Genomic DNA, 17,788 nt, shown 5'->3' with positions numbered 1-17,788 from the left:
AGAGGCCGAGAGCCAGAGCTGGGGCAAGTGGAGGGGAAAAGCCGTGGGCGGCGAACATTCTTGACTCCTGCATAACCTGCCACCCTCTGTGTAAACAGCCTCTGTCCACGGCTTCTGTCGCTCGCCGTGAGGGAGTCAGGGGCCCCATCTGAGTCCCTGCCAGCACCCTCCAGCCCTCCTGCTCTGGACTGGACAGGTAGCAGCCCGGCCTTGTTCTCTGTGCTTGTTTTCATGTCTCAGAACGGAAACAATTTCTCAGTTGGTTTCCATTGAAAACATATATTTGTTATGTTCTCTTGAGGACCTACCTGGGCATTTGCCATGTTTTTTCTTTAAATGTGTAGCTGTGATGAGACCCAGGAGAGGCTAGGCCAGCTGAAAAGCAGGACTCCCTGGCTGTTGTGACTGTCCCCCCTTGTTTCCTGGGCCCTCTTTGAAAATAATAGTATTAGTGCAGATGAAAGAAACTAGGACCTACTGGGCCCCTTGTAAGGAGCACACACATTAACTCACGTAACCCTGCTGACCCTCTGGGACAGGCCACCATAGAGCTTCGTTGACCCTCCCCTCGAAGTCTCCAGTCCACGCACCTCTCACCCTTCCGGCCGCTGCCCTAGTCCACGCAGTAGGCAGTGCTCCCTGGCGTCATGCAATGGCGGCACCTCTGCTTAGAGCCCTCCCAGCTCTCCCTGCTGCCCTAGGACAGAATCCAGGCTGCAGGAGGCTTAGGGGGCCCTTTCTGATCTGGCCCTGCCGGCCCCTGGCCGAATCCCTCACCTCCCTTCCCTCACACTGTGCTGTGACCAGACAGGTCTGTGTTCATGCCTATGGACCTCACACTAAAGCCCCTGTGCTCCTTTAGGTCCAGCGTGGAGGTCTCCTCCTCCCAGAAGTTCCCCTCGCTCTGCCTCTGGGTGCGAGCCTGTGGTCTGTGCTCCCCCACACCCTGCTCCTTTCATTCTTCCAGCTGCGAGGCTGTGCTGTTGCCCATTTACGGGCGGCAACGCCGAGCCCCAGAGCCAGGCAGCAGCAGAGCTGGGATTTGGTCCCTGAGCCGAGGAGCTCCAAAGGCTCTGCCCGGAGCCACTGTGCTGTCCCGTCCCTGGGAGGTACTTGGTTGGGTTTGATATGTGATGGGGAGGTATCATCATCCAGATTGAAAATTCAGGAAGTGCCTCCAGATGCTCTTGGCGCCTCTGCAGCCTGAGCTGCCCCGGAGTGATTATTGAGCAGAATCCCGGGCAGACAGTGACGGCAAGCCTCGGTCTCCTCTCTCCCAGGGAATCGTGGTGGACGTGCCCTTCGCCTCCTTCTTCCTGAGCCAGCTGCTCGGGCACCACCACAGTATCTTCTACAGCTCTGTGGACGAGCTGCCCTCCCTGGACTCCGAGTTCTATAAGAACCTCACTTCCATTAAGGTCAGTGTGGAAGGCGGGGGCGCTTGGCTGAGTGCTAGCAGGAAGGCACAGAGAAGTGAAGCCCCGCAGGGTGTGGCATGGCGGCATGAGGTTTCCTGCTGCGGTAAAGGCACCCACTCTGGCCCCCACAGACCCCCACATGCCCTGTGGGCTCGGCCTCCCGGGACTGACACGGCATCCTTCCTCGAGGTGATGCGTGGCCTTTGCCTTTGCTCAGGCCGCACGGCAGCCACAGCAGTTACTGTGCAAGCAGACGTCGTAGGCAGGAGTTTTCGGCTCTTCAAGGTCCCTGTGACCTTGAAGGGTCCTGAACCCTTTTCCTTCTCTGTTGTATTAGCGCTATGATGGGGACATCGCCGACCTGGGCCTAACGCTGTCATATGATGAGGATGTCATGGGCCAGGTAAGTCAGCCTCTGTCTGCGCTCCTCTTTCTCTTCCTCTGTGGGCCTCCTGAGGTTTACCCTACTGTGGTTCTGTCCCCAGCAGGTCCACAGACGGAGGATCTGTCTGGCTGGCCTCTCTCCCCTCTGGCTCTCCTGCCCATCCCCCTTGTCCCACCTTGCCGGGAGGGAGGGCTTTCCCTAGTTGACCTGGCCTTTGCCTGCTCGACCCTCGCTCTGCTGAGGTTGCACTCTGGGTCATTCCTGATGGAAGCTGTACCTCCCTGTTTATAACGTTGCTTTTCGTTACCATGGTGAGGATCAGCAGCCCCACACAGAGGACTGTGACTTAGGAAGGGGGAGGGAGGTCCTGAGAAGTGCCCCTAACAGAATCCTGTCTGTTTCAACTCATCACAAAGAGCAGAGCAGAAAGAAAAGACCCTTAGAATCAGGGCAGCAGAGCTGTTTCCTCCCTGAGTTTTTCCTTCCAGCTTTTCTTGGAAGTGCTCTTTGTCCCTTCAGTTGTGTCCCCGTGACAGCTGGACAAGGCCTGTGTGCACGTGGTCAGAGGGCTGCTCTGGAGAAACCATGAACTCAGTAGTGTGGGGCTGTCTTAGAGCCCTGCCAGTGTCACCTCAGAGGGGCCACTCGGCCTCCCTGAGCCACAGTCTCCTCATCTCAGAGACGCACTGTTGGCCGATGTGAGCCCTTGATGGGACCAGTGTCACCGGATGCTCTGTAGATTCCTGCATGCCCGACTGTCCCCCTGAAGAGCCGCCCAGCAGGCCGGCATGAGGGCTCGGAGACACCTGTGAGGAAGAAACCTAGTATTGTTACCCAGCCTCAGCTTTCCCAACTCGTCCGATCACAGAACTCCTCTCAGAATAATCACTCACAGACAAGGCAAGCCCTTTATGGGGAACTGCAGGCTGGGCAGCTCCAAAGGGCCCTTTTAGCTTTAAAACCCTCTGTGTGCCCCCAGATGTACACGGCAGTGGCACTAGGGGTCACTGTTTTTCAAGTTCTCTGCATCCTTAGAGTTACAGGAATAGAATTTTTATTAAAATTAGCTTTAAAACAATGGATGCACTCTTTGGATTTTTAGGTGAGCCATGGAAGTTCTTGAGGATGAGGAAAGCAGTTGATTCTATAGCATTTCCAAATCTTTAGTCAGATTTTGAGTCTTCCTCCTGACATCCTTAATTTTCTCTCCTGACTATAAAAATGATGCAAGCTCCTAACCAAACATCAGCTGTAATGAGCATAAAGGTGAAAGTGAAAACCACCTATAATGCCGCTGGTGCCCGGAGAGTGCCACTGTTCACGTGGCCGGGCAGGCGCATCAGTTTCTTTGGCCGAAATGAAACAATACCATGCATGCCCCCCCACCTTTTCAATAACATACATTTTCATCATATTTCTTAATAGCTGCACAGTATTGCAGAGTATGAGTGTACCAGCCTTTATTTCACCACCCTACTGTGCTCCTGAATGCCAACACAAGGCCTTAATACGCATGTTGGAACAAGGACCGGATGGGAAGAAACCTTTCATATTGATCATGCAGGGTCAGCTTGCTGATACTTAAGTCCAGGCTTTTTGTGGAAATGGTTGTTACCAAACATGTCCCGTCTTGATTTTCTCATTATTATGGACATGAGCATCAGGCCCTTCCATCTGCAGGAAGCTTTCTTCCCCCGTTAGAATTCTCCCGAGTAACTGTTGCCATCTCCTCCCCCAGCTTGTTTGCCATGAACTGGTTCCTGGGGGGAAGACCATTCCTGTTACAAATGAAAATAAGTGAGTATAGCAATTCGATTTTTAAGGTCACCACTTGAAAAGACTTCATTCTGGCTCTCCAGGCTTACTTTGAGAATTTATTAAGATAGATGGAAGTAGAAAGAGGCCATAAATATCATAATGGAATTTACTGGTTACAGTTCATAGGCCAAAATTGTGTAAAATTCGATTTGCAAAATAAGAATGGACCATTTATTTTTGCAGTAGCGCTTCTAAGGTCAAAGGCACCCAGGCCGCAGTGTTCTCAGGAATTTAAGGATGGCTCTAGATGCCCACGCGGGATTCTGAGCCCTTCAGGCACGGACGGCCCTGACCCCAGAGGGCACCGAGGCAGAAAGACGCCTGGGAGGGGCAGATGGTTTTCAAACGACAGCATGTGGCAATTGTATAAAACACTGTTTTTGAGGACATGCAGTGATGAATTCAGATGAGCAGCAGACAAGTCCTTCTATAGACGTGGGGGGATTCTGAAGCCCGGCAGCTATTGCCACAGATAATAGGCTTTTAGGAATCTATCGTCAGTGTCAGCCTCTTTGGTCCCTAGAAGCAAAGCCCTTCAATGCACTGCCTCCACCTGGCCCTGTTCTCACCTATTTAAAACAGTAGAACCTGGCATGAGGAGCAGATATTGGCCCTTTTGTCAATCTATCGGTCTTCTCCTACCGCCAGGCTCAGCTGGGCACCTGATCTATAATCTGAGTGTCACTCTCTTCAGTGACAAGTGAGAGCCCAGTCCCACCTGGTGAGTGATCCGGATCAGATGCAGGGTACAGCCCAGTGTCCCTGAGCATCGTGTCTCTCTCGGGTTGGATGGTTCAGTCGGTATGCCTGCCTGGGAGCTTTTATTCAGACTATCTGAATAGTCAGAAGAACAGACCCAGTTCCCATCAGGATTGAAATACACCAGTTTGACTCTTGGCCTTGGGGAGTTAGTCTGACAGCTGAGAAAGAGCAGAGCACCTGGGTGGGAGGAACTGCCTGGAGGCCTCAGAGCCAGTGAATCCGTTCTGTTAGCCGGGTGCCCTCTCGCCAGCCCTTGAGAGGGCTTCTCCTGAGATAGCGCTGCATGTAAAGTGCCTTCCAGGATGTCTGGCTTGAAGGAGGGCCTTAATAAATGAGAGCAGTGATCGTCACCATCATCGAATATGTGACGTGCCACACACAGCCAGCTGCCCTCAGATTGGCGATTTTGCCAGACGTGATGGCACAGGGGTGATGGTAGGACCTGTGTGTATAACAGCCAGAGGAAGTGGGTCAGTGCAGTCTTGCTGAGTGAGATTCCTGCCATACCTGGAAACCTCCTGTGTGGAAACTTACATGATCTCAGCATAAAACTTCAGTGTAAGAGCAAGGGTGTCCAGTTCTGCAGACTCTCTTAAAAGGCCTGGCAATGCCAGTGTCTCCCTCCTTCAGGTTGATATTTGATCTTGTACTTCTAGATGTTAAATGGGACAGTCCCTCTCTTTCTTTTGGTTAAATGGAACAGTACTAGTAACCGGCTTCGGAGAGTATAGGGAAAGAGTAACAATAATAGAAAAGGTCATATTGAGTCGTATTAATGTGCAACTTTGCTGCTGGATAATTTTAAAAAATAGAGATATTTTCAAGGTTAGTAACCCAGACCTGAGTGTTGTGGGGTACAACAGATTTATTTGGACTGTACTAATTTGGAATTTTAAGAGTTATACCTGGACTGGGCTCAGCCTCTTTCATCTCTGAGTTAATGGTTTGCTAAGGAGTCAGCACCTGTTGGAATGTATTTAACTTGTTCAAAAGAATTGTTGTATGTAATACAGTTGTAGATGCGATCATTGTGTTCATAAAAACACACCCAGAAGACCATCTGCTTGGAACCGTTGTTAGTGTCTGACTTCCAAGTTGAAACTGAATATAATCCATCTGCATTTGATTGGAACTTTCTGTGGGCTAATCTTTTCATGGCTTAGACTCTTGGTCGAGATTAGCAAGGTTTTGATTGAAATTTCAACATGAAGCTGTTTTTTCTGCTTTAAAGCTTATAGGAGGACTGAATTATATCTTAATTGTTATACAAGGGGGAACCCAAAAAAACCCAGAATTCTCTTCTGGAGGATGGGCCCCTTGTAACACAGGCTCCCCCTGCTAGTTAAGCATTCCGGGAACCCATCTGTGTCAGGGTACCAGCTGGTGGTGTTGTGAGAGGCTGCGTTCGGCCTGAGTGAATTTGTTTTTTAAGACTTTCAACGTGTTTGCCCATTTCATGATGGGTGATTGACAAGCTCACCTGCCCATACCATGCTGAGTGTTCAACAGTTTTTGACCAAAAATGGCATGACCCGCCGCCCCCGTTCCCCACCCTCCCTATTTACTTGATCTCACCCCAAGCAGCGTTTCTTTTTTTCCTCCGATTAAAAAAGTCCTCAAAGGGAAACATTTTGCTTATGTGGAAGAAGTGAAACAAAAAACAGCAGAAGCGCTAAAAGTCATCAAAATCAACAAGTTCAAAAACTGTTTTGAGCAGTGGAAAAAACATCTCTATAGGTGTACTGCATCAAATGGAGAGTACTTTGAAGGTGACTGAAGTTTATACATGTAAGAATAAATACACAATTTTTTGTAAATAAATTTTGGGTTTTTTTGGGGGGGTTCCCCCATTGTATGTCCAAAAGGATAAAATTAAATACAAGTCCAAAAAATACCCTTTGTACCAAGAAGGGCCCTCTCCTTACCTGAAGAATGTCTTGCTTTGATTCTTGACACACTGGGGTGTTATTCTGATGTCTGACGCAGTGTTTCTTTTTTGTTTTTGAGGAGTGAATGAGGTAATGCCCTTGAACATTTAATGCCTTCACAGTGGCACACATCGTACCGTTCAGGAGAGCTATCATCACGGTCATTTCTGTTGTTCTGGTGAAATGTTCTGGTACTATTTGTGTTTTTTATAAATGGTTCAGAAATGACTGAACTCATCTTCTAGCCCATTGGGAACAGCCTGCCCTGTCCTGTTAATTTCCATTGTTTTCTTTTCTTGGCAACAGAATTAGCTACATCCATCTGATGGCACATTTTCGAATGCACACTCAAATCAAAAACCAGACAGCTGCCCTCATTAGCGGTTTCCGTTCTATTATCAAACCCGAGTGGATCCGGATGTTCTCAACCCCTGAGCTACAGCGTCTCATCTCCGGTGACAATGCTGAGATTGATCTGGAAGATTTAAAGTAAGGAGTGAGTGAGAGGGTGAGGGTGAAATTCTTAGGCCTCCTTCAAAGCAGCCTGCTCCCTGGCTGGGTTCCTTTTGGAGGGTCATTTCAGAAGCCCATCTCCAGGTGCACTCCTTTCTAATCACGGGTGAATAGCCTTGGAATAAAAGCTCAACCACTCGTCTGCCTAGAGACTGAAGGGGAAGCTATTCTGGAGGACCGCGGGGCTTTCTGAAGCTCTAGGAAATAGTATTGCAGGTCCTTCTGTTGCTTCTGCTTAGGAACAGCATGACCAGCTCTTGAACTTTCTGCCCATTTAGCTTCCAGGGACGTGGGATTATTAAGGCATGAACCCCTGACTCTAAGAGAACTTAGTCACTAGTCGTGCCACTTTTCTTCAGTTTGGTGCTTGTCTGTGTGTGGCTGAGCCCGTCGTCTGGATTGTTTTCAGGAAGCACACAGTGTACTACGGTGGTTTTCACGGAAGTCACAGGGTCATCATCTGGCTCTGGGATATTCTGGCCTCCGACTTCACGCCCAACGAGAGAGCCATGTTTCTGAAGGTATTGTATGTTTTCCCTATACATGCGTTCATGCGTACATAGATAGCCTCATCAATCTAGCAGGCCAGTTGATATAATAACTTAAACTGGGGAAACTTAAATTATCAGAAGGAGCTCATATCATCAGCATGCCCTGCCCCATGGGCAGCCCTAGGTGGTAGGTCAAGTGGCAGCCAGAAAGGGCCTCAGGGTCAGGTGCGGCTGAGTCCCATGAGCTGCTGAGCCTGCTGCGTACCCTCTGCAGGTACAGGCCTGCACGGTGGGCATGCGTGTGGGGCTCAACACTCCCCTGCCCCTTCACGGGTGCTGGTCTCGCCAATACCTCTTTCTTGTTTTCCTGTTGAAGAACTAAAAGATGTTTATTACCTTACCTTAGGAAAATTGAGACAGGCAAACTTTTAAACAATCTCTGTTTCTGCAGTGTAGGACTTAAAGGATGTGCCTTTCTACTCAGCAGGGACTACCTCTGTGTACCCTTTTTCTCAACAGTGTGAAAATCAGTACCACACATACAATGTTCCAGTAAAACACACAGTCAAGTAGGCAGACAGTAATCCATCTTTTGCAAACAGAGTGGCTGACATTAACCAGGACCCCTGAACTGGTGACTTTAAAGTTGTATTCAAAATGTCCCCCCAGTGCCACCATGTTGTTTTTGTTACTGTCACCAGCAATGTTTGATAGGACACCGGATGACACACTTGTCCATGTGTGTGTTATCCATGTGTTTATTTTTATAACAATGGAATCGTATCACTTTGCCACCTGCTCTTCTATTTGCTATTTCATCATGAACATTTTGCCATATTCTGGCGGTTGATTAAGTGCCTAGAAATATTTTCCTTTGGACATTTGGGTTTCTGGAATGGTCTCACATGACAATATCACCAAGTGAAATGGCAGTGGGTTTTCCTTCTCCTTGGAGAGGTCATTCCCGTAGGGGAAGCCCTCACTTCAGACCACAGATGCAGTCACACACTGCTCATCCCTACTGGTTTCCAGGGACTCGGGATGGGCAGGTGGACATAATTTCAGCAGTTGAATCTCAAGAGAATTGGTTCATTTTTCCAGCATTGCCACTTGTGGGCAAAGCTGTCTCCTCCTCTCCTAGAAAGAGAGGAAAGCTAGTGTCTCCTATCTGTGCAGTCCTGGCCCTGCGCAGTAGGCGGGTGTCTTTGGAGAGCCCGCCCTCAAGCCTGCATTTCCTGCCGTGAGCCTGTTCTGCCCTTTCTTACGGCTACAGACAGGCCCCAGAGCCCGGTGGAAGCCACAGAACTATTGTCTGGGAGTGGGTGTGACTGTGCTTTCTTTAAATGTAATGATAACAGATCTGGGTGCTTCCCATGCCCCTCATTCCGCCTCCTGTCCCAGGAGGGTGAGAGCACCTTTCCCTCCTGCCAACCCCAGCTTGTGGCAAGCAGCAGGCCTGAGCGGCCTGAACTGGGATGTGCAGACTGCCAGGTCTGTCTCCTCCTCCTCAAAGCAGGTCGAATCCCACAGCATTGTGGAGCGATGAGATGAGGTCGGGCTCACGGGGCCCTCAGCAGTGTGGGACGCAGCAGAACTTTCTAAGTAGGAACCATCCACGGTTTTTATGGTGGAAAAGAAAATACGTTAGGAGAGTAACGTGTTGTCGATACCTTTCGTTAAAAACTTTGAAGCATAACACACGAACTGTCATTAGATGGTCTCAGGAGCCTCACACCCAGTTATCACACTGTTTAAGTGGTAATGTTTATTTTAAGACCCGCGCACTGAACTCGCCACAGAATTTTGAAGCAAGCTTGCTGTTGTAAATAGCAGGTCCCTGTGTCCTCCAGAGAAGGGAGAGCAGTTTTGGCTAATGTTGATGTAAAGGAAGCGAACGGTTTGTTAGGACTTCCCTGTGCGGGCTGTCACTTGGATTTCCAGGTTGGTCCGATGTCTCTGCCTGGGCACGAGCTGGCAGCACCTGTAGGGAGGTGGCACAGGCGCTGCCACGTGGAAGGTGCAGGGAATCCCCAGGAGGACGGCAGGCACGGGGGCTGGCTGTGCCCGGGGCCATGCTGCCCTCTGCCTCGCTGACTCCAGAGTCTGGTTTTTGTCTGTGTTCGGAGAGCAGGGTAGGCTGTCAGAGGGGCCCCCAGGAGCCAGGCTCACAGAGACGGCTCCAAACCAGCAGCCGAGGCCCAGGCGAGCGCGCCTGCACGTCCCCTGCCTGGCTGGGAGGCTGAGTGGGAAGCCAGGGGCAAGGCGGTGTGATCCATCCGCACCCGGCTCCCTGCGCCCCAGCTGCAGGCCCTCCTCCCTTGGCTCAGCCCGCTCTCCTGCACCTCAGCTTCTCCCCTACTTCACATCTCGGGGACCCTGTGGCATGGTGTCTCTGAGGAAGGGTGTCAGCTCTCCTGCACCTCAGCTTCTCCCCCACTTCACATCTCGGGGGCCCTGTGGCATGGTGTCTCTGAGGAAGGGTGTCAGTCAGCAGTGATTCCTGCTGCCTGCGTGACAGTCCCCCGGGAGACCACCTCCTGGTGGGAGTTGGCATTCCCGGACTCCGCTCTCCCCCAGACTCCCACAAATGGCTGGTGGTGTCTGCTGGTGTGGCCTGCGTGTGTTTTAGCCCCAGGGGGCAGCCCTTCAGAGAGACGGGGGACGTGTCCCAGTTCTTGGGCCAAATGTGCCCCCTGTGACCCGTCCTGCCAGCCAGGTAGCCATTGATGATACAGTGACTAGAGACAGAAAAGAGCGCAGCCGACCGTGAGGCCCGCTTCTGAGGGCGCGGCCCCTCTCCGTCCCCTGCCCCCCGCCCTGTGTTGCAGTTTGTGACCAGCTGCTCCAGGCCCCCGCTACTGGGGTTCGCCTACCTCAAGCCGCCTTTCTCCATCCGCTGCGTCGAGGTGTCAGACGATCAGGTACCGCTGCTGGGGCAGGCGGCTGGGCTCCCCGGAGCCCGGCGGGAAGGTCCCCGGGTCTGGCCTCCTCAGCTCTCTCCGTCCCTTCCTCATCACTCCCTCAGGGAGAAGTGGCTGGGGGACGTGTAGTAGCTGCTGGTCTGGCCAGGGCTCCAGGTCTGCGGGGCGGTGTGGGAGGGAGGGAGGGAGGGGTGAGGACGTGGGCCTGGGACTGAACAGGCACCGACTTGAGTGCCACACCCCCCGCCTGCCAGCGCTCATCTGGGCTGCGCCCCGATCCCTCGTCTGTAAAGGAAGAATGAGTGCCTTACAATTGTCGTGCTCTGTGGGGCTGGTGCTCCAACCGGAGCCTCAAAACCATCTCCCTCACCCCACCCCTGACAACCTGGCGGCCTCTGGCTCCAGGTGGCGCCTCTTGCAGGACCCTTACAGGTTGCAGCCTACTGCGGGCCCCTGTCAAGGGTTAGGGTCGGGCTGCGCTCAAGATGTTTTGAGCCTTAATGCATTTGTATAGTAGTCTGGCTCGGAAAGCTGGTTACTCGATAATCGGTGGTTAACCAGAAGGCCCCGTTTCCTAGTGCTTACGCAACACAGGGTTCCCCTGTGCAGGACCTGGGGGTGGGCTGCTTCTGTGCACTCAAGGCTTGTCCTCAGTTCGGGGGCTGGCCCGGGCAGTGGTGTGCGCACTCAGGCCCAGCCAGGGCAGCACGCTACATGCTGCTTATGCCCGGGCACTGGCCAGACCTCTCCCCAGGCCTCCCGCTGTGGCACCTGCCCAGGCTCCCATGCTGGGTGTCTTCCAACCCAAGGCTGTGATGTGCACTTGCAGGACACTGGGGACACCCTGGGCAGCGTCCTCCGGGGCTTCTTCACCATCCGCAAGCGGGAGCCAGGTGGCCGTCTGCCCACCTCCTCTACCTGCTTCAACCTGCTCAAGCTGCCCAACTACAGCAAGAAGAGCGTCCTCCGGGAGAAGCTGCGCTACGCCATCAGCATGAACACGGGTTTCGAGCTGTCCTAGCTCCCCGTCTTGGCTGCCTGCCCTCGTGGGCTCCTGGCATACCAGGGACCTCCAGCTCCAGGAGGCGACGCTCCCCTGGGAGTGGCAGTGGCAGTGGTCCCGACCCTCTCAATAGCCAAGAGCCTCCCCTGTGGCCTCAAGGGCTTTGGATGCACATGGCAACTCTGCACAACATTCTCCAGGTGACACTAGTGGGAAGGGGGTGTCGGAAATAAACCTCCAGGTTCCGCCAGCATTCGTCCTTTTTCCCCACATCCCAGAGGCCTGAGGCCCAGGCCTGTGACTGCAGAGGGGTCTCTCTTTTTGATAGTTTGGTCTTTTGGTGAGTCTTTGTTTCCTTAATGTTCTGAGTGAGCTGTGCATGGACCAGGCCCAGCCCTCCAAGGCTCCAGGGAAGTGTTCATGACGTGGGCCTGAGTGCGCGAAGCCTAGTAGCCTGAGACGCTCTCCTTTCGTTTCTCAAAACTACTCAGGTAAGGCCTTGCCAAGCCTCTATGCACCCAGCACAGCCGCTGCCTCCGTCCTGCCCACAGCAGCCTCTCCCGGCACAGCCAGGTCCACCTGCTCCCCAGGGAGCAGAGGCGCCTGCGGGGAGGTCGGCCGCACAGGAAGTCCGGGGCTGCTCCCACGGGGGAGCCACGTGGCAGCCCCCTCCCCAGCTCCCGCCTCCAATGCTCTGAGCTCTCAGCAGGCCAGGCTTGTTCTCTGCGCTTTCACATTGGCCTCCTGGGTTCGCCAGGAAGAGCCTGTGGGCCCTACGAGCAGCCTCACTTCTAGAAGGTGCTGGCTGTTACCCAAGCCTGCGGAATCCCAAGGAGCAGCTGCCTTTCTCCTGCTTGTTTGCCTGCTTGTTACCTAGGAAGGAACACACATTAACCGAAGGTACCTGTCCCATCAGCCATAGATTGTAAAATCCCAAGAAGCTTGGGTCTTGCCCCCGTCCTTCCTCAGCACAGGGAACCGGGAGCCCTTTGCACTGACTCGGCTCACGAGGCTCAGGAAACCCACGGCCCTCTGGGTTGCTTTTCTTTGTTGTATGTGTGTGTGTGTGTGTGTGTGTTTTTAAACTTCATTTTCTCTTTCAACCCATTGTGCTGCTCTGTCCTCATCCTTCATCTCTGCCGTGAGAACTTTACTCTAGATCCAGGGAACTGCGGCCAAGGCCGCGTTAGTGGTCTGTGTTCAGACAGCCATCCGCCCTCGCCCACCTCGTCACTCCCTTCAGCCCCCACCACAGAGACTGGAGCCAGACAGAAGCCAGGGGAGCCTGGTCCCTCTGCTCTACGGAGCGGCTGGCGCTCTTCCAAGCAGCAGACCTTCCTGTCGGCCGCAAAGTGGGCAGGACCTGTCTCCACGACACCTGTTGGAGGGTCTTTGCTGGGTGCCAGCGTCCGGTCTGCGCCAGCCTGGCTGTGTGAGAGCCCCTGGCTTTGGAGAACAGAGTGTGCGTGTTTGTTTTGATGGAAAAACAGCAAGAAATGTAAAGACACGGGAGTTTATTATTTAAGATTTGTTAGTAACCTCTGAGTCTGTGGATCTGCTACTTTCTATGAATGCTCAGTTCCTCTGTAGCTCTCTTCTGACTATATGTATACACCGAGCGGTTTGTACATTTATGCTGGGGCCTATGTAATTGTCACCCTGCACAAAGAAATGGGGTCCCCTCTTGATTTTTATCACCTGAGAACCGTGTGTGGGATTGGGGGGAGAGAGGTTTTGAAGCACCGACATCAACTTTGTTTTTGTTTTTCTGATGAGGAGGGGTACTTTGTCATTTCATGTAAGTTCTTCTCTTCAACAGCTGGAAATATTGCACTAAAACACTAAATCTGTACTTTTGTAGCTGGTGTTCAGTGACACCCTGATGGCTCTTGATGGCTCTAAAAAGTTGTGGGATTTTTGCTTTCACAGATAACTTATGGATTAAAACGTGATCAAAGGCTTTATTAAATTTGTACTTCAGCACATGATGGCTCTGTTCTGCTTTTTTCCTGAAGGTGGGTGGCTGGGGCTTACGCAGTAAGTGCGCCCACAGTGAGAGGAGGTACGAAGGATGCTGTAAAGCTCCGAGTCTCGCTGCCTGGCCAGAGCTGATCGTGGCTGACAGTCTGTCGTATTTGCTTCCGATTTTGTTGTAAGACGTCTCACACTTCAGATAAAGCTGAAGTCACCTCTACGTCGTCCATGCTCCGGCCCCGCTCACACACTTCTCAGCGCATCCCTCACCCCATTTTGCACGTTTTACGAAGTAACATACGAAGGTGATAGAGCTGCCTGTTGAAAAGAATCCAGACAACTCAGAAGCGTATGCAGTAAAATCCTGCAGCCTCGTCTGGACATCCCCGGCTCTTCTCCCGTAGTGCGGATCGGGCTTGCAGAGCACACGGCCTCGTCTCCTTCTGTGAAACACACCCAGCTGTACACACAGCAGAAAACCCATCTCAAAACTACCCGTTTTACCAACCCCACCGTGGGCGGCTTTGCCCCTCATCTGGGAGTTCTTGCTTGGGCACACTGGAGGACCAGAGCAGGACACTGGCCTGTCGAAATCCAGGGACTCAGGACAGGAGTGTTGAAAGCCTCGCAGGCCCTCTGGTAGCAGCTGGAACGCAGCCCAGGCCCCCGAGAGGAGCTTGTGCATGGCAGGCGGGCTCAGGGAGTGTTTGTACCGCCAGAGCAAGAAAGACTGGGAGTCCCCGGAATCCGTCAGTAGCCTCCGTGGTGAGACGCCCCCACCTAAAATCTAAAGCCTCATCCTGTAAGATAAAGTTGATCTTCATAACTAGGAAAAATAATGTAATTATTAAAAAGGAATTTTCACACACTGACAACTTGCAAGGGCCTTGGACTGTTTGGGTGAAACACGGTCGGAGAGACGCTGGTCTCCACTGTTAGGACGACACTAAAGCTGCCGTCCTGCCTTTGTCCTGTTCGCTGCGCAGATACCACACTGCTAGAAGTGCCAGGAGCGTGTGTCAGATAGGTTATCTCTAAGTTTGGTTACTAGAGGGATGGAGGACTCCCTAATGCCTCAGACTTCCTTCTTGGAACTTCTTGAATTGGTGAGAGAGACTGAAGAGCTATGGGAAGTAGTTCGTTCAGTGCACTGGGCTCCTGTACCAGACATCAGGCTCCAGGATCGTTTCCCCACAGGGAGTAGCCCCCCTGACTCCCCGACCTGCTTGTGTCCCACCCAGGGACACCGGCCAGGGAAGGGAGCCTCACCCTGCGTGGGACAGAGAGGGGCCGCATGGAGTCTGCCGTGCAGCCTGGATGGCTTCGTCACTATCACAGATGGTGCCAGATGGGCCTAGCAGCTGGCAGGTGTCCCAGCCAGGAGCTGGCCCAGGAAGCCAGACTGCCAGGAAGTTAAGGCTTGAAGCCATTCATCCAGCAAATAGACATGCAGGATCTACCTATGCTTCAGGCTAGGCTGGGCACTGGGGGTACAGACACTGCCCTGCCCTACAGAGACCTCACTGTGGGGGGTGGGGGCATTGGGGAGGAGAAGAGGCAGAACTAATCCAGGGAGATCTGTGATCACATACCGACCACTTGCCCCCAGTGCCCAGTGGCACACTGAGGGAAGTCACTTCATAGCTGGGAAAACTAAAGTTTCCAGATGGTAAGCCCTTTGTCCAAGGTCCCAGAGTCAGCACACGAAGAGCCAAGCTCTGCACACTCCAGAGCCTTCCCAGCACCAGCAGGCAGAAGAGGCCTGGCACAGCCTTCCAGGCAAAGGGGCCAGGCCTGTACAAAGCCCAAGGGCTGTTCTGCCCCTTGTCCAGAGCCCGCTTCACGTGCTGCTCATCCCTGTCCTATTGTGCCCACTTCACTTTTAAGGACTTGCCGAGGACCCCAGAGCTCGTATCTCCCCGAGTCCTGGTCAAACGAGGAAAGGTGACAATCTACAGAATAGCCCTCATCCCCAGCCGTAGAGCTAAAAAGCAGAGGAGGGTTCAGGGAGGGGGTGTACCTGGGCAAAAGATCATCCCCACCCCCGCTCCTTACTTAAGCTCCTCAGATGGAAGACGGCTGCAGGAGTTTCAGGACCCCCACAGCTTCCTTAGCTCATCACGCCTGTCCCGACAGACTCTCCTCACCACTGCAGCAGAGACCCAAGTGGGACAAGGTCAGCGCCACCTTCAGGAGCCGCTCCTTCATGCGTCTGGGAATGTGAGCCATTTGGGACCGCCGTGTCTTCTTTATGAAGGCCCCTCGGCCCCCAAACTACCTTAATAATGTCAGTGAACTTGCCACTGCTCCCGCAGCAATGGCCAGAGTTCCTCAGTCTTCCCTCTTGGTTTGCTCTAACGGTGGTCCCAGGTGAGCAAGCTGGGTGCCTTGTCCCCAGTGTTCACACTGACGTGGAAGGTTGGAAACTGCCCGCCTCCAGCCACCGTCAGCTAGCGGGTTCCTGAGCTGTAAGCAGCGGAAGCCAGCTCTGCCTCAAATGGGCAGGAAAGGCATTGACCAGCTGGCCCTAAGCACCGGAGGACCAGGCCAGAGGCAGAACTGGAGAATGCATCCTCAAACCCTGAGAAGAGCTGGTGTGATGGAAGCCAAGTGCCCACATTCAGTCTGCACAGGGGCAACACTCGGGACAGCCAGTGGTCACTGGCAGAACCAACAGAAGGCGTGTTCACTGGGCTTCTGGACTTCAGAGGGTCTGTGGCTTTGGCTACTGGAGCGCAGCCTCCTCTTGGCTCCAAACATCCAAAGGGAGGGAGATGATTTATTACAAGCAGGGAAAGCGCTTGTCAGTTTCTTTTCTCCGTTTTACTAATGTTTATTACACAAGTTATCTTTTTTCAAATCTAACCCAAACTCACTGTTTAAACAAAAAATGGAAAATCCAAACAAAAAATGAAAATTAAAATACCCCCTAACCCCATGATTTAGAGATCAGTATTACCTATAGAATGGCTCTGTGCATTTTTTTCTGTGGTATATATACACGTATATCTCTTACGGGATTTAGATCCATTATATACCGTCTTATAACTTGGAGATTTGGTTTTTTAAAATATTTATTGTAGAGAGGGGAAGGGAGGGAGAGAAACATCGACGTGTGAAAGAAACATTGATCAGTTGCCCCCCACACACCCCAAACTGGGACCTGGCCTGCAATCCATCCATGTGCCCCAACCGGGAATCGAACCTGCGACCTTTTGGTTTGCAGGATGACACCCAATCCACTGAGGCATACCAGTCAGGGCTAATTTGGTGTTTCCTTTTTTTTTTTTTTTTTAATAGATTGCGAACAATTTTCCATAGTAATAAATCTATAGGCACCATCATTTTCAGTAGCTTTATGATATTTCTTATAGTCCCTTATCATTAAGTATGTTACTTATTTAATAATTAGCTCTTTATTATTAGACAATTGTTCCCAAATTTTCACTAATGAGCAGCACTGCACTGAAAAAAGATATCCTAATGGCTTCACCGACAGATCTGTTTCCTTTGGAGAAATTCTCAGCCATGGAAATGCTGGGCCATAAAGATGCACATTTTGAGGACCTGCGTCTGCACTGCCAAACTGCCTTCTTGAGAGGTTGTACCTGTCTCCAATCCCCGCAACAGCCGAGAGGCAACACTTCTCTCTCCCCACTGACGTCTGCAGGTGGAGACTGCACAGGTTTGGAACCCCAGGCGCTAGGTCCTGTGGCAGGACCTCTGGAGGCCATCAGAGTCAAGTTCCCCCCCTCCCTGTCCCTACCCCAACGGCCCTTGACAGAGGCCACTGGCAGATCCTAACCTCTGTTCCCACGTAGGCACCTGGATGTCTTCTCGAGGCCTGCCGCCCACACCTGTGATGGGACAGCGAGCTTTTGAGTTATCGTCAGCCTCATTTCCCTCTACAGCTCCTACAGAGTTAACAGATGTACGCACGTCTGAGGCAGTCATGCGGCAAGAGACTTTGGGGCCAATCCTTCTCGTTCTGACAGTGTGTAATCGAGGTGAAGCCATAAATTTTATAAACAAGAATAAACGACCCTTAGCAACATATGTCTGTTCGACCCTTCCAAGGTGATCGTAAATAAAGGCACCTGCTCATCGGGGAGGGATGTGGGCTGAAGAATTCATGCCTTGGGAAGCATCCGGTGGGGAGAGAGAGGTCCCCCAGCCACCCCGTGGTCCTGAGTCAGCTGGATGCCTTTCTGCCATTTATTCAGTCAGTTCTCCTGGCTGCCTCTGCCCCTGTGTCCCCTGAACTGACGTCTGCCTCTCACCCCTCCTCGGAGAGCTAGCTTGTAGTGGGGTGGGAGGGAGGTGGTTCAGGAGGGTCCTCCTGCGCTTGTGGTGCCCTCTTCTCTGCCCCTCCCCACCTAATAGTCAATCACGTTCTCATCACCACGGTCGCAAGATGGCCACCGCCGTGGGAGTCTGAAGACCAGCGTCCTTGTCCAGGCTCTGCTGTTGCCCACAGGGAGACGTCAAGAAGCCTGCGTCACTGTGGAGAGGTAAGTGCTAGAGGTCGACAGACTCGAGTTCAAATCCAAGTTTGGCCTCTTTCTCACTGTACAA

At 52.4% G+C, this 17,788-nt stretch overlaps 1 protein-coding gene across 2 annotated transcripts in view; it reads left to right on the top strand.

Moving 5' to 3' along the window:
• Window positions 1–11,348, top strand: part of UBE3B (ubiquitin protein ligase E3B) — a 43,218-nt gene extending 31,870 nt beyond the window's left edge. The window contains exons 22-28 of one of the 2 annotated variants that reach the window (XM_090257805.1): window positions 1,281–1,418; window positions 1,756–1,821; window positions 3,542–3,600; window positions 6,618–6,800; window positions 7,234–7,345; window positions 10,144–10,236; window positions 11,066–11,348. In XM_090257805.1, the coding sequence (XP_090113931.1) occupies window positions 1,281–1,418; window positions 1,756–1,821; window positions 3,542–3,600; window positions 6,618–6,800; window positions 7,234–7,345; window positions 10,144–10,236; window positions 11,066–11,257 (843 nt within the window). In that variant the 3' untranslated portion in view covers window positions 11,258–11,348. Of the gene's footprint in view, window positions 1–1,280; window positions 1,419–1,755; window positions 1,822–3,541; window positions 3,601–6,617; window positions 6,801–7,233; window positions 7,445–10,143; window positions 10,237–11,065 lie in introns of those variants that run through there. The other variant, XM_090257804.1, reaches the window with a different exon arrangement.
• The last annotated feature ends 6,440 nt before the right edge of the window (window positions 11,349–17,788 follow it).

Source organism: Furipterus horrens, unplaced genomic scaffold (genome assembly GCF_987537825.1).
Source record: "Furipterus horrens unplaced genomic scaffold, mFurHor1.1.pri manual_scaffold_11, whole genome shotgun sequence".
Lineage (NCBI taxonomy): Eukaryota > Metazoa > Chordata > Mammalia > Chiroptera > Furipteridae > Furipterus > Furipterus horrens.
This window is presented reverse-complemented; position numbering and strand designations above follow the sequence as displayed.